Raw genomic sequence first — 20,572 nt, 5'->3', positions numbered from 1 at the left:
TAGGGATGTGTGTTACTTCCTACGCAGATCTCTCAATTTTTAGCAGTTGGATCGTTTGAACTAAAAACAAATAGGTGTGGATAGCACAACCAAAATAACACCTCGTAAAAACCGATCTTTGTATAGCACTCAACATATTCGCCGATGGTTTGCTTTGTGGATTTGGGATTTTTTTTTTTTTTTCATCGTTTGAAAGATGGTGGTGTTATAACACTTTATTAATTTAGATCAAATGAAATTTTACCAAACACAGTCAAGAAATTACATAAGCCATGCATGCTAAATGTAGGTTTCAAATCAAACTTGACCTAGCGGAAGTTTATAGAGCACGAACAAGAGCTACACATACCAAAAGAAACACCACAATTCCTCTATTACATACTCATTAAAAATACAACATAATTCCTCAGCCACGAAGGACCCACATCTAACGAGAATATCACTCTTTGTTGCCTCAGTGTAGATTTTAGTAGTAACACCGCTATATTAAAAAATCAATATAAATAAACTGAGGTCTGTCTTATCTGTTAAATTAAAAAAGAGGGGAATATCGGCACCATCTTACAAGAACTAGATGCCCTTAACTTCATTAAATGCCAATGGCACCCTTTAATTTCGGTCTCTTAGATTCTCAGTTTACCGCTGACCGGAGAAAAGCGCAGAGGGAGGGAGAGATGCCAATTCACACTGCATAAACATAATAAGGTGAGGGAAATGATTTATGCACGCCATTTTTCACTTCATGCACACCTTTGTTTTTTTTTTTGCAGCCCTGTGATTAAATAAATCAAGAAGAATCAATGGCCATAACTAAGAGGAGGCGTGCAGAAGGTGAAAAAGAATGTGTAGAATTCATTTCCCATGGTGAGTACTAGCCAATTGAGGTTCAAATTGACCACAAAAAAACTAAAATTAAAAAAAAAAAAAAAAATATATATATATATATATATATATATATATATATATATATATAATTTGGCAATTATGACCAAGAAATCCAAAAGGAGGAGAAAACATCCTTAAATAGTCAGGTTAATAAAAATAAAAGCAACTGACAACATTAGAAACTAATCACATGAAATGATAGGATACCGGATACCGTTGTTTAGAATGGATTAGCATTCACAGGCATGTCATCATCTAACACATTGAGTTGCCCAGAGATTTTTGTTTTGCAAGTTGGACACATAAAACCGACCGAATCTGGTTGTATTTCAGAATCAACAGCCTCATGGTTGAACTCTACTCCACACCATACACACGCAGTTGTTATCTGACGTCCGCCAGCCATGCTTAGCATGACTTCTTCTGATTCAAACTGGACAGAGGAACCAAATGCCTTTTCCATCTCTGCAGTATTTGTCAAATCCATTGGTAACTCCTGCAGTGTAATAGATTCTTGCCCACTAGGAAACCCATACTTCAGTGGTTCTATTTCGTCCAACCCTAGCTCCTCAAACCCTGTATCATCATGTCTATGGGCAACACTACTAAGATGCTGGTCTCCCTTTCAACATGAAGAACGAACAACGAAATTAATTTTCTAAAAATCTTGCACAGAACAAAGGAATATAATCACATCAAAGAATTGTTATTATAGTACTAATGAAGAATTATTGCCACTTATGATGTCATTAATTAGTTAGGGTCTATCAACAACAACAACAACAACAACAACAACAAAGCTTTTTCCCACTAAGTGGGGTCGGCTATATGAATCCTAGAACGCCATTGCGCTCGGTTTTGTGTCATGTCCTCCGTTAGATCCAAGTACTCTAAGTCTTTTCTTAGAGTCTCTTCCAAAGTTTTCCTAGGTCTTCCTCTACCCCTTCGGCCCTGAACCTCTGTCCCGTAGTCACATCTTCGAACCGGAGCGTCATTCGGCCTTCTTTGCACATGTCCAAATCACCGGAGCCGATTTTCTCTCATCTTTCCTACAATTTCGGCTACTCCTACTTTACCTCGGATATCCTCATTCCCAATCTTATCCTTTCTCGTGTGCCCACACATCCCACGAAGCATCCTCATCTCCGCTACACCCATTTTGTGTACGTGTTGATGCTTCACCGCCCAACATTCTGTGCCATACAACATCGCTGGCCTTATTGCCGTCCTATAAAATTTTCCCTTGAGCTTCAGTGGCCTACGACGGTCACACAACACGCCGGATGCATTCTTACACTTCATCCATCCAGCTCGTATTCTATGGTTGAGATCTCCATCTAATTCTCCGTTCTCTTGCAAGATAGATCCTAGGTAGCGAAAACGGTCGCTTTTTGTGATCTTCGCTAGATTGCTCCGGTCATTAGCGTGGATAAGTATATAAATGGATAGAGATAGGAAAGCAAACACAAGATGTACGTGGTTCACCCAGATTGGCTACGTCCACGGAATAGAAGAGTTCTCATTAATTGTGAAGGGTTTACACAAGTACATAGGTTCAAGCTCTCCTTTAGTGAGTACAAGTGAAAGATTTAGTACAAATGACATTAGGAAATATTGTGAGAGAATGATCTCGTAATCACGAAACTTCTAAGTATCGGAGTGTGGTGTCATCTTGACTTGCCTTATCTGTCTCATAGGTAGATGTGGCATCTTCTCTGGAAGTACTATTCCTCCATCCAGGGGTGGTATCTTTAACTGGTGGAGATGCACAAGGTAATGTATCAATTTCACTTGAAGCTTACTTGTAGTTTCAGGCTTGGTCAAGCGCGATACAAACCATGTAGTAGGAGTCCCCCAAGTCGCCGAGCTAGGGGGTCTGCTGAAAGAGGTGACAGACAAGGTAAGCAATCAGAGCTCCGACTGATTGTTCACCTTCTCCCCATCTTGCAGCAGCATGAAGGATAAAGAGAAGAAAAATGAGAAGAGATGATATGAGATACTTTTGCTTTTGAAGAAGTAACTTTCCACAGGCTTATTCTTGAACTGAGCTGGAGGGTTTTCTGGTTTCCTCCAGAGTATAAGGCCGACTGAAGAATTTGAGGGTCAAAACAAGTCCATCAAATCTAGAGTACGTTCCACCCTGCTGATATGGGATACTTTTGCTTTTGACAGAGTAATGGATGTATCGGCACGTGTGCTGTTACGCTTGTCTCCACATGCTTCCTTGTATCCTTCGCACTTGCCCTATCTGTTTCTCAAGCAGATGCGGAATCTTCCCTGGAAATATAAGATGTTGAAGATGAGTACTCGAGAGCAATGCCAGGTAAGTAATCAGGTAAGGGGTTCCAGGCAGTCAGTTCCTGGCTGGAAGCTTGATTCCAAGTGCTGACTGATTGCTCTCTTTCTCCTTGTCTTGCAGGTAAAAACAAGGCCAAAGGAAAAGACAGGGAAAAAGCATGATATGGGATACTCTTGCTTTTAACCCTGATGATATGAGATATTCTTGCTCTAGTATAGCTTGTTTGCAGAGGTATTATCGGGGGGAAGGAAAGCTGAATATTTCGAAAGGCTTCGTTGGGAGTGCCCTCTCAGATATGATGAAGGGTTGAGCATTTTTGCAGGTCTGCCTGTCTGTTGAGGATGGAGGTCGACATATATAGGAGTCTCCCTAAGAAGTAGTAATGCTATTCCTTTACCCTGCTTGGTCATAGCACGGTAGTGGGAGCTGCCAGTTTCACATGTTTTAACTCTGTCAGAGCACTTTGAAAAAGTGGTCTGTGGTATCTGGCTTTCGAGATTCGGAGAACAATGCCTCTTCGATTTTTGAGAAAGCAATCATGCTGGGGGTCTGGCTCTCGAGATTCGGATAGCAGTGTCTCTTCGATTTTTGAGAAAGTAATCATGTTGGGAGTTTGGCTCTCGAGATTCGGAGGGCGGTGCCTCTTCGATTTTGGAGCAAGCAATCTGTTGGGAGTATTGTCTCGAATGTGAGTAAAGGTTGGGCATGTTTGCTAGTCTACCTTGCCACGAAGCACAAAGGTTGACACACAGGGACTTTCCAATTATCCAGCAATGGTACTGTTCCTTTACCCTCTCTTCGATTTTGAGAAAGTAGTCATGTTGGGAGTCTGGCTCTCGAGATTCGGAGGACGGTGTCTCTTCGATTTTGGAGCAAGCAATCTTGTTGGGAGTGTTTTCTCGAATGTGAGTAAAGGTTGGGCATGTTTGCTAGTCTACCTTGCCACGAAGCACATAGGTTGACAAACAGGGACTTGCCAATTATCCAGCAGTGGTACTGTTCCTTTACCCTTGTGGGTAATAATATGGTAGCTAGACCTTCAAAATTTATGTGTCTAAACTTTGTTAGTGCTGTTTCTTTGCTATTCTTTTACCTTTCTTGGTCAGAGCGATGTAGTGGGAGTTGCAAGCTTCACGTGCTCAACTTTGGCAGAGAACTTTGGCAAAGTTATCTGTGGTACCCATGAGCTATTGTTGCGTGTGGGAAGTGGGTGATTGAACAGTAAGATTCATGTGCTTTCTACTTCACCAGAAGTCTTCGACAGAATGCCCATAATTTCTGCAAAGCTGAGTGTGCGTGTGACAGGTGCTGACAAGGCTAGAAAAGTAGGTGCCTCTTCGATTTCTGAGATCGGCCCTCGTGGTCTCTAAGCAGCCCAGCTTTTGAGAAAGCGAGCGCCTCTTCGATTGATTCGGAGAACGATGCCTCATCGATTTTTGAGAAAGCAATCATGCTGGGGGTCTGGCTCTCGAAGATTCGGGGAGCAGTGTCTCTTCGATTTGTGAGAAAGTAATCATGTTGGGAGTCTGGCTCTCGAGATTCGGAGGGCGGTGCCTCTTCGATTTTGGAGCAAGCAATCTTGTTGGGAGTATTTTCTCGAATGTGAGTAAAGGTTGGGCATGTTTGCTAGTCTACCTTGCCACGAAGCACAGAGGTTGACACACAGGGACTTTCCAATTATCCAGCAATGGTACTGTTCCTTTACCCTCTCTTCGATTTTTAAGAAAGTATTCATGTTGGGAGTCTTGTGCACTGGGTACGACCTTTTAGTCATGTTGGGAGTCTGGCTCTCGAGATTCGGAGGACGGTGTCTCTTCGATTTTGGAGCAAGCAATCTTATTGGGAGTGTTTTCTCGAATGTGAGTAAAGGTTGGGCATGTTTGCTAGTCTACCTTGCCACGAAGCACAGAGGTTGACACACAGGGACTTTCCAATTATCCAGCAGTGGTACTATTCCTTTACCCTTGTGGGTAATAATATGGTAGCTAGACCTTCAAAATTTATGGGTCTAAACTTTGTTAGTGCTGTTTCTTTGCTATTCTTTTACCCTTCTTGGTCAGAGCGATGTAGTGGGAGTTGCAAGCTTCACGTGCTCAACTTTGGCAGAGAACTTTGGCAAAGTTATCTGTGGTACCCATGAGCTATTGTTGCGTGTGGGAAGTGGGTGATTGAACAGTAAGATTCATGTGTTTTCTACTTCCCCAGAAGTCTTCGACATAATGCCCATAATTTCCGCAAAGCTGAGTGTGCGTGTGACAGGTGCTGACAAGGCTGGAAAAGTAGGTGCCTCTTCGATTTCTGAGATCGGCCCTCGTGGTCTCTGGGGAGCCCAGCTTTTGAGAAAGCAAGCGCCTCTTCGATTTCTGAGATCAGCCTTCGAGGTCTTTGAGCAGCCCAACTTTTGAGAAAGCAAACGCCTCTTCGATTTCTGAGATCAACCCTCGTGATCTCTAAGCAGCCCAGCTTTTGAGAAAGCAAACGCCTCTTCGATTTCTGAGCAGGGGCCTCTTCGATTTCTGAAGCTCCGTCGAGTGCAGATTTTTATAGGGGCTGGCATTAAGTTCCAAAGCACACTTGAATCTCCACCAGTAGAAGCTTCATTCTTGCACTTCTAAGATCTTGATTTGTCCGACCTCTTCTCTCTTCAACACCTTTGAAAATGTCTGGCCCCTCCGACCGTCGTTTTGACTTGAACCTTGTTGAAGAGGCAGCCCCGCCTTCTCCAGACAACATATGGCGCCCATCCTTCGTCTCCCCTACTGGTCCTCTTACCGTTGGGGATTCCGTGATGAAGAATGATATGACCGCCACGGTGGTGGCCAGGAACCTTCTCACTCCCAAAGATAACAGACTACTTTCCAAACGGTCTGATGAGTTAGCTGTTAAGGATTCGCTGGCTCTCAATGTTCAGTGTGCAGGTTCTGTGTCTAATATGGCCCAACGCCTATTTGCTCGAACCCGCCAAGTTGAATCATTGGCGGCTGAAGTGATGAGTCTCAAACAGGAGATTAGAGGGCTCAAGCATGAGAATAAACAGTTGCACCGGCTCGCACATGACTATGCTACAAACATGAAGAGGAAGCTTGACCAGATGAAGGAAACTGATGGTCAGGTTTTACTTGATCATCAGAGATTTGTGGGTTTGTTCCAAAGGCATTTATTGCCTTCGTCTTCTGGGGCTGTACCGCGTAATGAAGCTCCAAATGATCAACCTCTGATGCCTCCTCCTTCTAGGGTTCTGTCCAGTACTGAGGCTCCAAATGATCCCCCTCCGGTGCTTTCTCTTTCTGGGGCTCTACCGACTGCTGAGACTTATCCTAAGCAACCTTTGTGAAGGCTCCCTCTTGTGTGTTTATTTTGACTCATGTATATGTACATATTTGTAGCTTATCGGGGATATCAATAAATAAGCTTTCCTTCATTTCAACGTATTGTGTTAAATACACCAAAGCCTTCTTCGCTAAGTTCTTTGAATTTTCTTTTGTTGAAGCTTGTATGTTGAAGCTTTCTGAGTGGAGCATGTAGGTTGGGGTAGTGTTCCCTTAATTTTCCGAGTGAGGAAAACTTCTCGGTTGGAGACTTGGAAAATCCAAGTCACTGAGTGGGATCGGCTATATGAATCTTAGAACGCCATTGTGCTCGATCCTGTGTCATGTCCTTCGTTAGATCCAAGTACTCTAAGTCTTTTCTTAGAGTCTCTTCCAAAGTTTTCCTAGGTCTTCCTCTACCCCTTCGGCCCTGAACCTCTGTCCCATAGTCGCATCTTCTAATCGGAGCGTCAGTAGGCCTTCTTTGCACATGTCCAAACCACCGTAACCGATTTTCTCTCATCTTTCCTTCAATTTCGGCTACTCCTACTTTACCCCGAAAATCCTCATTCCTAATCTTATCCTTTCTCGTGTGCCCACACATCCAACGAAGCATCCTCATCTCCGCTACACCCATTTTGTGTACGTGTTGATGTTTCACCGCCCAACATTCTGTGCCATACAGCATCGCCGGCCTTATTGCCGTCCTATAAAATTTTCCCTTGAGCTTCAGTGGCATACAGCGGTCACATAACACGCCGGATGCACTCTTCCACTTCATCCATCCAGCTTGTATTCTATGGTTGAGATCTCCATCTAATTCTCCGTTCTTTTGCAAGATAGATCCTAGGTAACGAAAACGGTCGCTCTTTGGTATTTCTTGATCTCCGATCCTCACCCCTAACTCGTTTTGGCCTCCATTTGCACTGAACTTGCACTCCATATATTCTGTCTTTGATCGGCTTAGGCGAAGACCTTTAGATTCCAACACTTCTCTCCAAAGGTTAAGCTTTGCATTTACCCCTTCCTGAGTTTCATCTATTAACACTATATCGTCTGCGAACAGCATACACCAAGGAATATCATCTTGAATATGTCCTGTTAACTCATCCATTACCAACGTAAAAAGGTAAGGACTTAAGGATGAGCCTTGATGTAATCCTACAGTTATGGGAAAGCTTTCGGTTTGTCCTTCATGAGTTCTTACGGCAGTCTTTGCTCCTTCATACATATCCTTTATAGCTTGGATATATGCTACTCGTACTCCTTTCTTCTCTAAAATCCTCCAAAGAATGTCTCTTGGGACCCTATCATACGCTTTTTCCAAATCTATAAAGACCATGTGTAAATCCTTTTTCCCATCTCTATATCTTTCCATCAATCTTCGTAAGAGATAGATTGCCTCCATGGTTGAGCGCCCTGGCATGAACCCGAATTGGTTGTCCGAAACCCGTGTCTCTTGCCTCAATCTATGCTCAATGACTCTCTCCCAGAGCTTCATTGTATGACTCATTAGCTTAATACCCCTATAGTTCATGCAATTTTGTACGTCGCCCTTATTCTTGTAGATAGGCACCAAAGTGCTCGTTCGCCACTCATTTGGCATCTTCTTCGTTTTCAAAATCCTATTGAAAAGGTCAGTGAGCCATGTTATACCTGTCTCTCCCAAAAGTTTCCACACTTCGATTGGTATATCGTCTGGGCCTATTGCTTTTTTATGCTTCATCTTCTTCAAAGCTACAACCACTTCTTTCTTCCGGATTCGACGATAAAAAGAGTAGTTTCTACACTCTTCTGAGTTACTCAACTCCCCTAAAGAAGCACTCATTTCATGTCCTTCATTGAAGAGATTATGAAAATAACCTCTCCATCTGTCTTTAACCGCGTTCTCTGTAGCAAGAACCTTTCCATCCTCATCCTTGATGCACCTCACTTGGTTTAGGTCCCTTGTCTTCTTTTCCCTTGCTCTAGATAGTTTATAGATATCCAACTCTCCTTCTTTGGTATCTAGTCGTTTATACATATCGTCGTAAGCCGCTAACTTAGCTTCTCTGACAGCTTTCTTCGCCTCTTGCTTCGCTTTTCTATACCTTTCACCATTTTCATCGGTCCTCTCCTTGTATAAGGCTTTACAACAATCCTTCTTAGCCTTCACCTTTGTTTGTACCTCCTCATTCCACCACCAAGATTCCTTTTGGTGTGGGGCAAAGCCCTTGGACTCTCCTAATACCTCTTTTGCTACTTTTCGGATACAACTAGCCATGGAATCCCACATTTGGCTAGCTTCCCCCTCTCTATCCCACACACATTGGGTGATTACCTTCTCTTTGAAAATTGCTTGTTTTTCTTCTTTTAGATTCCACCATCTAGTCCTTGGGCACTTCCAAGTCTTGTTCTTTTGTCTTACTCTTTTGATATGTACATCCATCACCAACAAGCGATGTAGCCACGCTCTCTCCTGGTATAACTTTGCAATCCTTACAAGTTATACGATCCCCTTTCCTCATTTTAAGAAAATCTATTTGTGTTTTTTACGACCCACTCTTGTAGGTGATCACATGTTCTTCTCTCTTCTTAAAGAAGGTGTTGGCTAAGAAGAGATCATATGCCATTGCAAAATCCAAGATAGCTTCCCCATCCTCGTTTCTCTCCCCAAAACCATGGCCACCATGAAAACCTCCATAGTTGCCTGTCTCCCTGCCCACGTGTCCATTTAAATCTCCTCCTATAAATAACTTCTCCGTCTGAGCAATTCCTTGCACCAAGTTTCCAAGATCTTCCCAAAATTTCTCTTTCGAACTCGTATCCAACCCTACTTGAGGTGCATACGCACTAATCACATTGATAAGTTCTTGTCCTATTACAATCTTGATTACCATGATTCTATCTCCTACCCTCTTGACATCTACAACATCTTGTACCAAGGTCTTGTCCACGATGATGCCAACACCGTTTCTCGTTCTATTTGTGCCCGAATACCAAAGTTTAAACCCTGAGTTTTCTAGATCCTTTGCCTTACTACCAACCCACTTAGTTTCTTGTAGGCACATAATATTTATCCTTCTCCTCACCATAACTTCCACTACTTCCATAGATTTTCCCGTTAAGGTTCCTATATTCCACGTTCCTAAACGCATTTTGCTCTCTTGAACTCTACCCTTCTGTCCTAGCTTCTTCACCCTCCCCCGTCTAATAGGATCAAAGTACTTCTTTTGTGTGTCCCGGGTAAAGTTGATAGGAGCATATGCTCCCAAACAACTTTGAGTGGAGTCGTTCGAAAAGAAGTTTCTATGGCCCCCTTGCTCATTTAACACTGCATCCGGGTGCCGATGGAGATACAGCGACCCTTGCTCACTTATCACTGTGCTCGGGCCACACAGCGCGCCACTTACGGGTGACGCCCTAGCTTTAGCGCGAGTAATGGCTAAAATAAAAGTTTAGGGGGTAAATTGACAGCGGGTTACAAGTTCAAGGGGGAATTTGACAAATACCTCTAAACAGAATGCTGGCTTAACACCTACAACATTCCAGACTTCTTATTTGCTATATTTGGGGCAGGGATCAAGGTTGAAATCGAGGAAAAAGAAAATGATATATCTTTTTTGTCAGTTCTTCAGCAATAACTTTGGTCTTAACTATAAGGAGAAAACCTTGAACACGATTCTGGTGTATCAGTATATCTAGAAACCAGAAAGAAACTAAATATGGCAGCAATGCTTGATAGTACCTCGTCCGATACTGCAGTAGATGTGGGAAAGCAGACCACTGATTTCACCACTGATATTGAGGAGTCTGAAATCCCAATTTGCAGTTCATTTCCTTCATAAGCTTGGAGTACAGATTCTATCAAAGTATCACTAGATTTAGATGGTTCCTGTTCAATGCTGCTACCAAAGTCAACTGCTTGTTCACTATTCTTGTTAGTGCTGTGATCAATGAAATTGGGATGCTCTAATGCACTTGTGCAATTCAAAATTTCATTCCCTACAGCATCACAAATAAACTCCTCATTCGAAGAAGCATCTATCTTGCAGCAAGTAGTTCCATCCTGATTAGTACCCGACTTGTTTAACTCGTCAGAGGTGGATGCCAAGCCATCTTTGTCCAAACAACATTCAGATGGTTTACCGTTTTTCTCTGTAGCAGATAACTCATCTGTATTCATACAAGAGTCATTAATATCTTCAACTTCCATAGGATCGTCAGCTCCTTCCATACTTCCATCAGTTATTGTATGCTCACTATCATGTTGATCTGAATCGATTCTGTCAAACAAGCGAGCGTCCAGGTCCTGTTCACTAAGAGGTGAATCTATGTTCATTTCTTGATGAGAATCGGAGGCATGAATTTCTGAACTACATCCCATGTATGGTTTATCAAGTGCAGCATCACCTTTGGATTGATCATTAGGCCCAGCAGTTGAGGTTTCCATGATAGAGTTTTGAGCAATTTCAATCAGAGCATCCATTTTTGAAGTCCTTGATGGCAAACCTTCACTGTTTGGAGACTCTATTCTCTTTTGAAGAGTTGTTGGACCTGGCGATTCTTCCACCCTCCTGACATAATTTCGGACATGAATCCCTACATGACCATTGTAGCGACGCCTTTCCAGAAATACCTTATGGCAGAACTGGCATTCATATTTCCCATCTTTAATTATCACACCATCACCAACAGTAGAACCAAGTCTATACTTCCTCGTAGTCCTTTGGTGAAAGGACAATAGATGCTGCAAATATGAATCCTTCTCACTAAAAGTCAAATTGCATTTGTGACATTCAAAAAGGTCATGTATCTGAACCTCAGCAAGATTGTCTACTCCCAATAAGGTAACTTCCTTTTCACGCTCATTAGACATAGAAGACATGACTAAAGCAGAGCTGGAATTCACATCTTGCCTACGGTCTCCATGCTTATCAGCATGCTGCTGCACCCCAAAGAAAAATTGAAAAATCATCCAAGGTATAATAAACCACACAGCTGCACTAATATATAACTTACATTTTCAGTAGCCACTACGCACTCTTCCGGAACATTCTCACGCGCATGGCCACTATCTAGCTGTTGTGCATTATTGTGATCGGTGAAGGAGTGCAGAAATGAAGAAACTTCCTTGCAGGTCAGAAATTGTTCTCCAGTAGGGCTGGAAAGTGCAAGTAACTCGTAATGATGAGAAACACAAGAGAGAGAGGTGACTCCAAAATACAGGATATGAAGTAGAAGGAATACTGACATGAAACTATAAATAACCACCAGGCATCAGTTAACTGGTTACAAATTTTGTTCAGGTTATGAATTTTTTTTGGTCAATTAAATAGTAATGCATTTTGTTCAGGTTTTCAAAATATACAACACACATTTGTGCTTTCTCTAACACTGCCACATCAAGCATCAGGGTAGTCATGCGACATACTTCAACCAAATTATTAGGTTATCAGTATCTATCAAATTAACAAAGTAATTTCCAGGCTTTAGCAAACTATTCAAAATTAATGCTTTGTGGTAGATCATTCAATGTTATTGTCCAACCCTACAGCCAATCACGAAAACATAGACGCTAACACGAGTGACCGCCCTTGTGTTTGTATCTCCAGTAGTTCTTTTGTATGAGGGGTGAAAACAGGCACAGAATCCTAATTTGATCATCATTACTCAAGGATGATCTGCTAAGATAACCTATGTTACCATACAAGAGAAGCATTCTCATGGGTATGATAAAATAAAATAAATAAGCTTTGAATTGCGGGCACCCCTACCGACACATGCATACAAATTTCTAACAATCGGGAGACCATGATCAACAAAGAAGAATAAGTTTTATCAGGAACAATGCACAAGAACAAAATGTCATGGCAAGGTCAATGTCGAGCAATAGAATATAAAACTATCAGACAATAACTTAGTAGAACTCAATGTTGCCAAGCCTAATACAAGTGACTGAACTGAAGAAGAAACAAAGCAAGTAAAACCTTATGTATCGGCGGCAGTATATCCAAGCACGTCCTTCCTTCCTCTTAAGCCCTAGCAAGAGCTTCCAACCGACTGGCAAGGCATCCCCGAACTCACTGGCATCCACTATCTTCCTCTTCTTCCTCCTACTCCCCCACTGCCCACCCAAATCCCTCATAAACCCCAACAACTCCTCCTCCGTTTCCAAACCCACCGTCCTCCGCCTCAACTCCTCCCCAAAAGGCTCTTCTGCATTCCCCAAACCCGAAATGTCGACTGCAGCGCCCTCCGTATTCACCATCCCCATACCCGCATAGCCCTCATTCTCCAAACCCAAGACTTTCACTTTGGGCTTCCTCCCTCGCTTCCTTTTCTTCACCCCCATTTCACCTCTCCCCTCAAAACCAACAATTCCGGTCCTCATGTCGTCATTCGGGATAAGCTCCCTGGAAAATGATGCCGTATGGTTGGGTTCGAAGTCGATTTGGTCGAATTTGGGGTCCTGGGAAATGAAGTTCTTGAGGTGAGCGATGATCGCATGGTTCTCGTTGCGTTCAGGGTCATCCGGTGGCACCAGAGTGAGCTTAGGAGGGGTAGCGAGCAGGCCGGCAACGCGACGACGGTGGCCTTTGGCGGCGGCGGCAGTGGATGTATCAGACTGTTGACGGCGGGGACGAGAGTAGGTTTGGCGGCGGGACCCGGCGCTCTCGTTGAAGACAGATCGGTCAATTTTGGGGACGACGAGGTCGTGGGTGCGGCAGGGGTTGAAGGCCGAGGAGGAGGAAGAGGAGAAGAGGGAGAGGACTTGGAGCTCTGATTGAGAGAGTGTGCTGATGTCTATGTGGGTTAAGGAGTCTAAGGGAACGTTTGCTTGTTGTGGTGGTTGTGGCGGCGGGACAGTGGCTATTGCCGCCATTTGTGGTGGCGCTGTGTCGAAGTTAGGACTGGTCTGTGATAGTGAGGAAATGGTTTGGGATTGTGGAGAGGTTTCGTTGCTAACATGGTAAAAGGTAAAACTCTATGACTAACCCCTCGTGAATGGCGTTTCTTTTTTTTTTTTTTTCTTCTATTTTTTCCACATTATATATACCAAGACTTTTTACAAACCACATAATGTACTTCTAATTCATTTTTGGTGGGTATCAAACTTACGATCTTTATTCCACTAGATCGTAGTATTAAGTGTCATCATCCCTCAATGTTACTATTCCAATAAAAAAAATTAAATTTGAATAACTACTCAATCATTTAACCTTTTAAAAACTAATTTTAGATTGGTCAAATTAGTCATTCGCATTGAGTTATGATGAATTTATGGCTTGAATCGAAGAAACTTCTTTGCGGCGGACACTTTTTTTTGACGCGGGGTCGGTATTACTGAGTTAATAAGAGTTTGTGATGCAACTAACTGACTTTTTTTTATTACTTTTGGTGGATTTTTCCTTCACATTGGGGGGTTTTTAAACCAAAAGGCTTTTTTAGAAGTCTATGCTTGTCATCTTTTCCTTTTCCCCTTCGTTTGTATTGCATTTGTGTGTTACTTTTTTGATGTTGGGAATGAAATTCAAATAACTACTTAAAATTTTAAAAATAAACATCTATTAGGTTCGTTAGAACTAAGTAATGACACCAACAAATATTAAAGAAAGTTTGAATTCTCAACTCATCTATGGAGCTTTAAATTTCCAAATGAACGCATATTAGCTAAGTTTTGCAATTTAACTTGGCTAAAAAGGATCGATTTGAGGTGCAAGAGCTCCAAAGACAGCAATTAATGAAAATCAACTTTAGTATTTAATCACCTCATCATTTAATGCTAGTCATGTAATCACTTAATGTTAAAAAAAAATCTCGACTTAACGTTGGTGACATAACATATGTTTAATTTCCACAACATTAGGTAGTTATTTAAAACATTTTAAAAGGTTGAGACAAATTTAAACGAAGAATGCCAGTTAAAGTAATTGGTTCCCTGGCACCACTAGGCAATGAAATAGGCGGCAAATGCAAAGTAGAAGTAATAACCAAATGCGGAGAGGACGAAGTAATATGATCCGTGAAAAAAAAAAGAGCTAGGGTTTTCAACCTGCTATGTATAGCATGTAAAAAACGATTATATGGCTGAATGTATATTTCATTGATACGTGAATAAGTATATATAATTACATTCCTTGTATTGCAGGGACTCTTCCTACAAGATAGGAGCACAATCACATTACAAATCTAACTAGTGTCCTATTTGTCTAACACGTGGTACATGGTGAAAGCAAACAACTTGGCATATGAACAAGAATATTAATGCAGTCAATATCTTCCTCCAACTTGGCATAAGCTCCTGCAGCAATGCCAATGGCACGCATTTGTTGGCTGCTGCTCAATCGCAGACTCGAACTCTGCTTGCTGCTTCATTAGAGAGAACACTATTTCGCATCTTCCAAATTCTCCAAACTGCGAAAATCAACACGTACCCAATTTCTCGACGTATTTGGATTTACCATGGTTGAACAATAAACATGACTGTCAGGGAGGAGGTTTTACAAGTTGAAATTTTGTTCACCGTATTAGCCCAAGTTTAAGGCACCTCTGTAGATTACAATAACATATCACTAAACTTGTTCTTTATCAGAAGCTGAGCCCCTTCAACTAGCCTCTTTTCCACCTCCCCTGCAGGTAAATTTTCCTTGATGAGGCCTACACTTTGGCCTCCATACATCACCATGCTTTCAATGTCACCTGTTGTCGTCGCATTTGGAACAGTACTGCCAACAACAACAACAACAACAAAGCCTTTTCCCACTAAGTGAAGTCGGCTATATGAATCCTAGAACGCCATTGCGCTCGGTTTTGTGTCATGTCCTCCGTTAGATCTAAGTACTCAAGTCTTTTCCTAGGGTCTCTTCCAAAGTTTTCCTAGGTCTTCATCTACCCCTTCGGCCCTGAACCTCTGTCCCGTAGTCACATTTTCGAACCGGAGCGTCAGTAGGCCTTCTTTGCACATGTTCAAACCACCGGAACCGATTTTCTCTCATATTTCCTTCAATTTTGGCTACTCCTACTTTACCTCGGATATCCTCATTCCCAATCTTATCCTTTCTCGTGTGCCCATACATCCCACGAAGCATCCTCATCTCCGCTACACCCATTTTGTGTACGTGTTGATGCTTCACCGCCCAACATTCTGTGCCATACAACATCGCGGCCTTATTGCCGTCCTATAAAATTTTCCCTTGAGCTTCAGTGGCCTACGACGGTCACACAACACGCCGGATGCACTCTTACACTTCATCCATCCAGCTTGTATTCTATGGTTGAGATCTCCATCTAAGTCTCCGTTCTCTTGCAAGATAGATCCTAGGTAGCGAAAACGGTCACTTTTTGTGATCTTCGCTAGATTGCTCCGGTCATTAGTGTGGATAAGTATATAAATGGATAGAGATAGGAAAGCAAACGCAAGATGTACGTGGTTCACCCAGATTGGCTACGTCCACGGAATAGAGGAGTTCTCATTAATTGTGAAGGGTTTACACAAGTACATAGGTTCAAACTCTCCTTTAGTGAGTACAAGTGAATGATTTAGTACAAATGACATTAGGAAATATTGTGGGAGAATGATCTCGTAACCACGAAACTTCTAAGTACCGGAGTGTGGTACCGTCTTGACTTGCCTTATCTGTCTCATAGGTAGATGTGACATCTTCTCTGGAAGTACTCTTCCTCCATCCAGGGGTGGTATCTGTAACTGGTGGAGATGCACAAGGTAATGTATCAATTTCACTTGAAGCTTACTTGTAGTTTCAGGCTTGGTCAAGCGCGATACAAACCATGTAGTAAGAGTCCCCCAAGTCGCCGAGCTAGGGGATCTGCTGAAAGAGATGACAGACAAGGTAAGCAATCAGAGCTCCGGCTGATTGTTCACATTTTCCCTATCTTGCAGGCAGCATGAAGGATAAAGAGAAGAAAAATGAGAAGAGATGATATGGGATACTTTTGCTTTTGAAGAAGTAACTTTCCACAGGCTTATTCTTGAACTGGGCTGGAGGGTTTTCTGGTTTCCTCCAGAGTATAAGGCCGACTGAAGAATTTGAGGGTCAAAACAAGTCCATCAAATCTAGAGTACGTTCGACCCTGCTGATATGGGATACTTTTGTTTTTGACAGAGTAGTGGATGTATCGGCACATGTGCTGTTACGCTTGTCTCCACATGCTTCCTTGTATCCTTCCCACTTGCCCTATCTGTTCCCCAGGCAGATGCGGTATCTTCCCTGGAAGCATAAGATGTTGAAGATGAGTACTCGAGAGCAATGCTAGGTAAGTAATCAGGTAAGGGGTTCCAGGCAGTCAGTTCCTAGCTGGAAGCTTGATTCCAAGTGCTGACTGATTGCTCTCTTTCTCCTTGTCTTGCAGGTAAGAACAAGGCCAAAGGAAAAGACAGGGAAAAACCATGATATGGGATACTCTTGCTTTTAACCCTGATGATATGAGATTTTCTTGCTCTAGTATAGCTTGTTTACAGAGGTGTTATCGGGGGGAAAGAAAGCTGAATATTTCGAAAGGCTTCATTGGGAGTGCCCTCTCAGATAAAAGGAAGGGTTGAGCATTTTTGCAGGTCTGCCTGTCCGTTGGGATGGAGGTCGACATATATAGGAGTATCCCTAACATCAAGTAATAATGCTATTTCTTTACCCTGCTTGGTCATAGCACGGTAGTGGGAGCTGCCAGCTTCACATGTTTTAACTCTGTCAGGGCACTTTGAAAAAGTGGTCTGTGGTATCTGGAAAGCTGATGTTGCGTGTGAAGATTACAGACAAGCTTTATCCAAGGAGATCCAGCTCTTGAAGTTGGGAAAGTGGTGCCTCTTCGGTTTTTGAACAAGCAATCCTGTCGGGGATCTGGCTCTTGAGATTCGGAGAACGATGCCTCTTCGATTTTTGAGAAAGCAATCTTGCTAGGGGTCTGGCTCTCGAGATTCGGAGAGCAGTGTCTCTTCGATTTTTGAGAAAGTAATCATGTTGGGAGTTTGGCTCTCGAGATTCGGAGGGCGGTGCCTCTTCGATTTTGGAGCAAGCAATCTTGTTGGGAGTGTTTTCTCGAATGTGAGTAAAGGTTGGGCATGTTTGCTAGTCTACCTTGCCACGAAGCACAGAGGTTGACACACAAGGACTTTCCAATTATCCAGCAGTGGTACTGTTCCTTTACCCTCTCTTCGATTTTTGAGAAAGTAATCATGTTGGGAGTCTGGCTCTATAGATTCGGAGGGCGGTGCCTCTTCGATTTTGGAGCAAGCAATCTTGTTGGGAGTGTTTTCTCGAATGTGAGTAAAGGTTGGGCATGTTTGCTAGTCTACCTTGCCACGAAGCACAGAGGTTGACACACCGGGACTTTCCAATTATCCAACAGTGGTACTGTTCCTTTACCCTTGTGGGTAATAATATGGTAGCTAGACCTTCAAAATTTATGTGTCTAAACTTTGTTAGTGTTGTTTCTTTGCTATTCTTTTACCCTTCTTGGTCAGAGCGATGTAGTGGGAGCTGCAAGCTTCACGTGTCTCAACTTTGTCAGAGAACTTTGGCAAAGTTATCTGTGGTACCCATGAGCTACTGTTGCGTGTGGGAAGTGGGTGATTGAACCGTACGATTCATGTGCTTTCTACTTCGCCAGAAATCTTCGACAGAATGCCCATAATTTCCGCAAAGCTGAGTGTGCGTGTGACAGGTGCTGACAAGGCTGGAAAAGTAGGTGCCTCTTCGATTTCTAAGATCGGCCCTCGTGGTCTCTGAGCAGCCCAGCTTTTGAGAAAGTAAGCCTCTTCGATTTCTGAGATCGGCCTTCGTTGTCTTTGAGCAGCCCAGCTTTTGAGAAAGCAAACGCTTCTTCGATTTCTGAGATCGACCCTCGTGGTCTCTGAGTAGCCCAGCTTTTGAGAAAGCAAACGCCTCTTCGATTTCTAAGCAGGCGCTTCTTCGATTTCTGAGCAGGCGCTTCTTCGATTTCTGAAGCTTCGTCGAGTGCAGATTTTTATAGGGGCTGACATTAAGTTCCAAAGCACACTTGAATATCCACCAGTAGAAGCTCCATTCTTGCACTTCTAAGATCTTGATTTGTCTGACCTCTTCTCTCTTCAACACCTTTGAAAATGTCTGGCCCCTCCGACCGTCGTTTTGACTTGAACCTTGTTGAAAAGGCAGCCCCGCCTTCTCCAGACAACATATGGCGCCCATCCTTCGTCTCCCCTACTGGTCCTCTTACCGTTGGGGATTCCGTGATGGAGAATGATATGACCGCTGCGGTAGTGGCCAGGAACCTTCTCACTCTCAAAGATAACAGACTACTTTCCAAACGGTCTGATGAGTTGGCTGTTAAGGATTCTCTGGCTCTCAGTGTTCAGTGTGCAGGTTCTGTGTCTAATATGGCCCAACGCCTATTTGCACGAACCCGCCAAGTTGAATCATTGGCGGCTGAAGTGATGAGTCTCAAACAAGAGATTAGAGGGCTCAAGCATGAGAATAAACAGTTGCACCGGCTCGCACATGACTATGCTACAAACATGAAGAGGAAGCTTGACCAGATGAAGGAATCTGATGGTCAGGTTTTACTTGATCATCAGAGATTTGTGGGTTTGTTCCAAAGGCATTTATTGCCTTCGTCTTCTGGGGCTGTACCGCGTAATGAAGCTCCAAATGATCAACCTCTGATGCCTCCTCCTTCTAGGGTTCTGTCCAGTACTGAGGCTCCGAATGATCCCCCTCCGGTGCCTTCTCTTTCTGGGGCTCTACCGACTGCTGAGACTTCTCCTAAGCAACCTTTGTGAAGGCTCCCTCTTGTTTGTTTATTTTGACTCAAGTATATGTACATATTTGTAACTTATCGGGGATATCAATAAATAAGCTTTCCTTCATTTCAACGTATTGTGTTAAATACACCAAAGTCGTCTTCGCTAAGTTCTTTGAATTTTCTTTTGTTAAAGCTTATATGTTGAAGCTTTGTGAGTGGAGCATGTAGGTTGAGGTAGTGTTCCCTTAATTTCCCGAGTGTGGAAAACTTCTCGGTTGGAGACTTGGAAAATCCAAGTCACTGAGTGGGATCGGCTATATGAATCTTAGAACGCCATTGTGTTCTGTCCTGTGTCATGTCCTCCGTTAGATCCAAGTACTCTAAGTCTTTTCTTAGGGTCTCTTCCAAAGTTTTCCTAGGTCTTCCTCTACCCCTTCGGCCCTGAACCTCTGTCCCATAGTCGCATCTTCTAATCGGAGCGTCAGTAGGCCTTCTTTGCACATGTCCAAACCACCGTAACCGATTTTCTCTCATCTTTCCTTCAATTTCGGCTACTCCTACTTTACCGCGGATATCCTCATTCCTAATCTTATCCTTTCTCGTGTGCCCACACATCCAACGAAGCATCCTCATCTCCGCTACACCCATTTTGTGTACGTGTTGATACTTCACCGCCCAACATTCTATGCCATACAGCATCGCCGGCCTTATTGCCGTCCTATAAAATTTTCCCTTGAGCTTCAGTGGCATACGGCGGTCACACAACACGCCGGATGCACTCTTCCACTTCATTCATCCAGCTTGTATTCTATGGTTGAGATCTCCATCTAATTCTCCGTTCTTTTGCAAGATAGATCCTAGGTAACGAAAACGGTCGCTCTTTGGTATTTCTTGATCTCCGATCCTCACCCCTAACTCGTTTTGGCCTCCATTTGCACTGAACTTGCACTCCATATATTCTGTCATTGATCGGCTTAGGCGAAGACCTTTAGATTCCAACACTTCTCTCCAAAGGTTAAGCTTTGCATTTACCCCTTCCTGAGTTTCATCTATCAACACTATATCATCTGCGAAAAGCATACACCAAGGAATATCATCTTGAATATGTCCTGTTAACTCATCCATTACCAACGCAAAAAGGTAAGGACTTAAGGATGAACCTTGATGTAATCCTACAGTTATGGGAAAGCTTTCGGTTTGTCCTTCATGAGTTCTTACGGCAGTCTTTGCTCCTTCATACATATCCTGTATAGCTTGGATATATGCTACTCGTACTTCTTTCTTCTCTAAAATCCTCCAAAGAATGTCTCTTGGGACCCTATCATACGCTTTTTCCAAATCTATAAAGACCATGTGTAAA

At 43.0% G+C, this 20,572-nt stretch overlaps 1 protein-coding gene and 1 long non-coding RNA gene across 8 annotated transcripts; one reads left to right on the top strand and one right to left on the bottom strand.

The window, feature by feature from the left end:
• Window positions 1–290: 290 nt before the first annotated feature.
• LOC126585699 (uncharacterized) lies at window positions 291–13,493 on the bottom strand. Of its 6 annotated transcripts, none has more exons than XM_050250180.1 (5): window positions 12,462–13,493; window positions 11,494–11,635; window positions 10,220–11,419; window positions 1,093–1,507; window positions 291–772 (listed from the first exon to the last, which is right to left on the bottom strand). In XM_050250180.1, the coding sequence occupies exons 1-4, from the start codon at window positions 13,355–13,357 to the stop codon at window positions 1,106–1,108; spliced, it is 2,640 nt and encodes an 879-aa protein (XP_050106137.1). In that variant the 5' UTR covers window positions 13,358–13,493; the 3' UTR covers window positions 291–772; window positions 1,093–1,105. The 6 variants fall into 6 exon arrangements, with proteins under 6 accessions (XP_050106137.1, XP_050106139.1, XP_050106138.1 ...); XM_050250182.1 differs by having other exon boundaries at window positions 291–687; XM_050250181.1 differs by having other exon boundaries at window positions 1,100–1,507.
• LOC126585717 (uncharacterized) lies at window positions 1,716–16,763 on the top strand. Of its 2 annotated transcripts, none has more exons than XR_007610627.1 (3): window positions 1,716–1,814; window positions 15,356–16,554; window positions 16,686–16,763. It is a non-coding gene; the product is annotated as an uncharacterized LOC126585717 (long non-coding RNA). The 2 variants fall into 2 exon arrangements; XR_007610628.1 differs by lacking the exon at window positions 1,716–1,814 and having other exon boundaries at window positions 15,211–16,325; window positions 16,376–16,554.
• Window positions 16,764–20,572: the final 3,809 nt, after the last annotated feature.

Source organism: Malus sylvestris, chromosome 10 (assembly GCF_916048215.2).
Source record: "Malus sylvestris chromosome 10, drMalSylv7.2, whole genome shotgun sequence".
Classification (NCBI taxonomy): Eukaryota; Viridiplantae; Streptophyta; class Magnoliopsida; order Rosales; family Rosaceae; genus Malus; species Malus sylvestris.
This window is presented reverse-complemented; position numbering and strand designations above follow the sequence as displayed.

Excerpts from the sequence above, each read along its gene's own strand:
- LOC126585699 (XM_050250180.1), bottom strand. The coding sequence starts at position 13,357 with ATGGCGGCAATAGCCACTGTCCCGCCGCCACAACCACCACAACAAGCA. Across the intron at positions 11,636-12,461 it reads TACTGCCGCCGATACATAAG|CCCTACTGGAGAACAATTTC; the intron begins GTTTTACTTGCT and ends TGCACTTTCCAG. Across the intron at positions 1,508-10,219 it reads CTACTGCAGTATCGGACGAG|GGAGACCAGCATCTTAGTAG; the intron begins GTACTATCAAGC and ends TCATGTTGAAAG.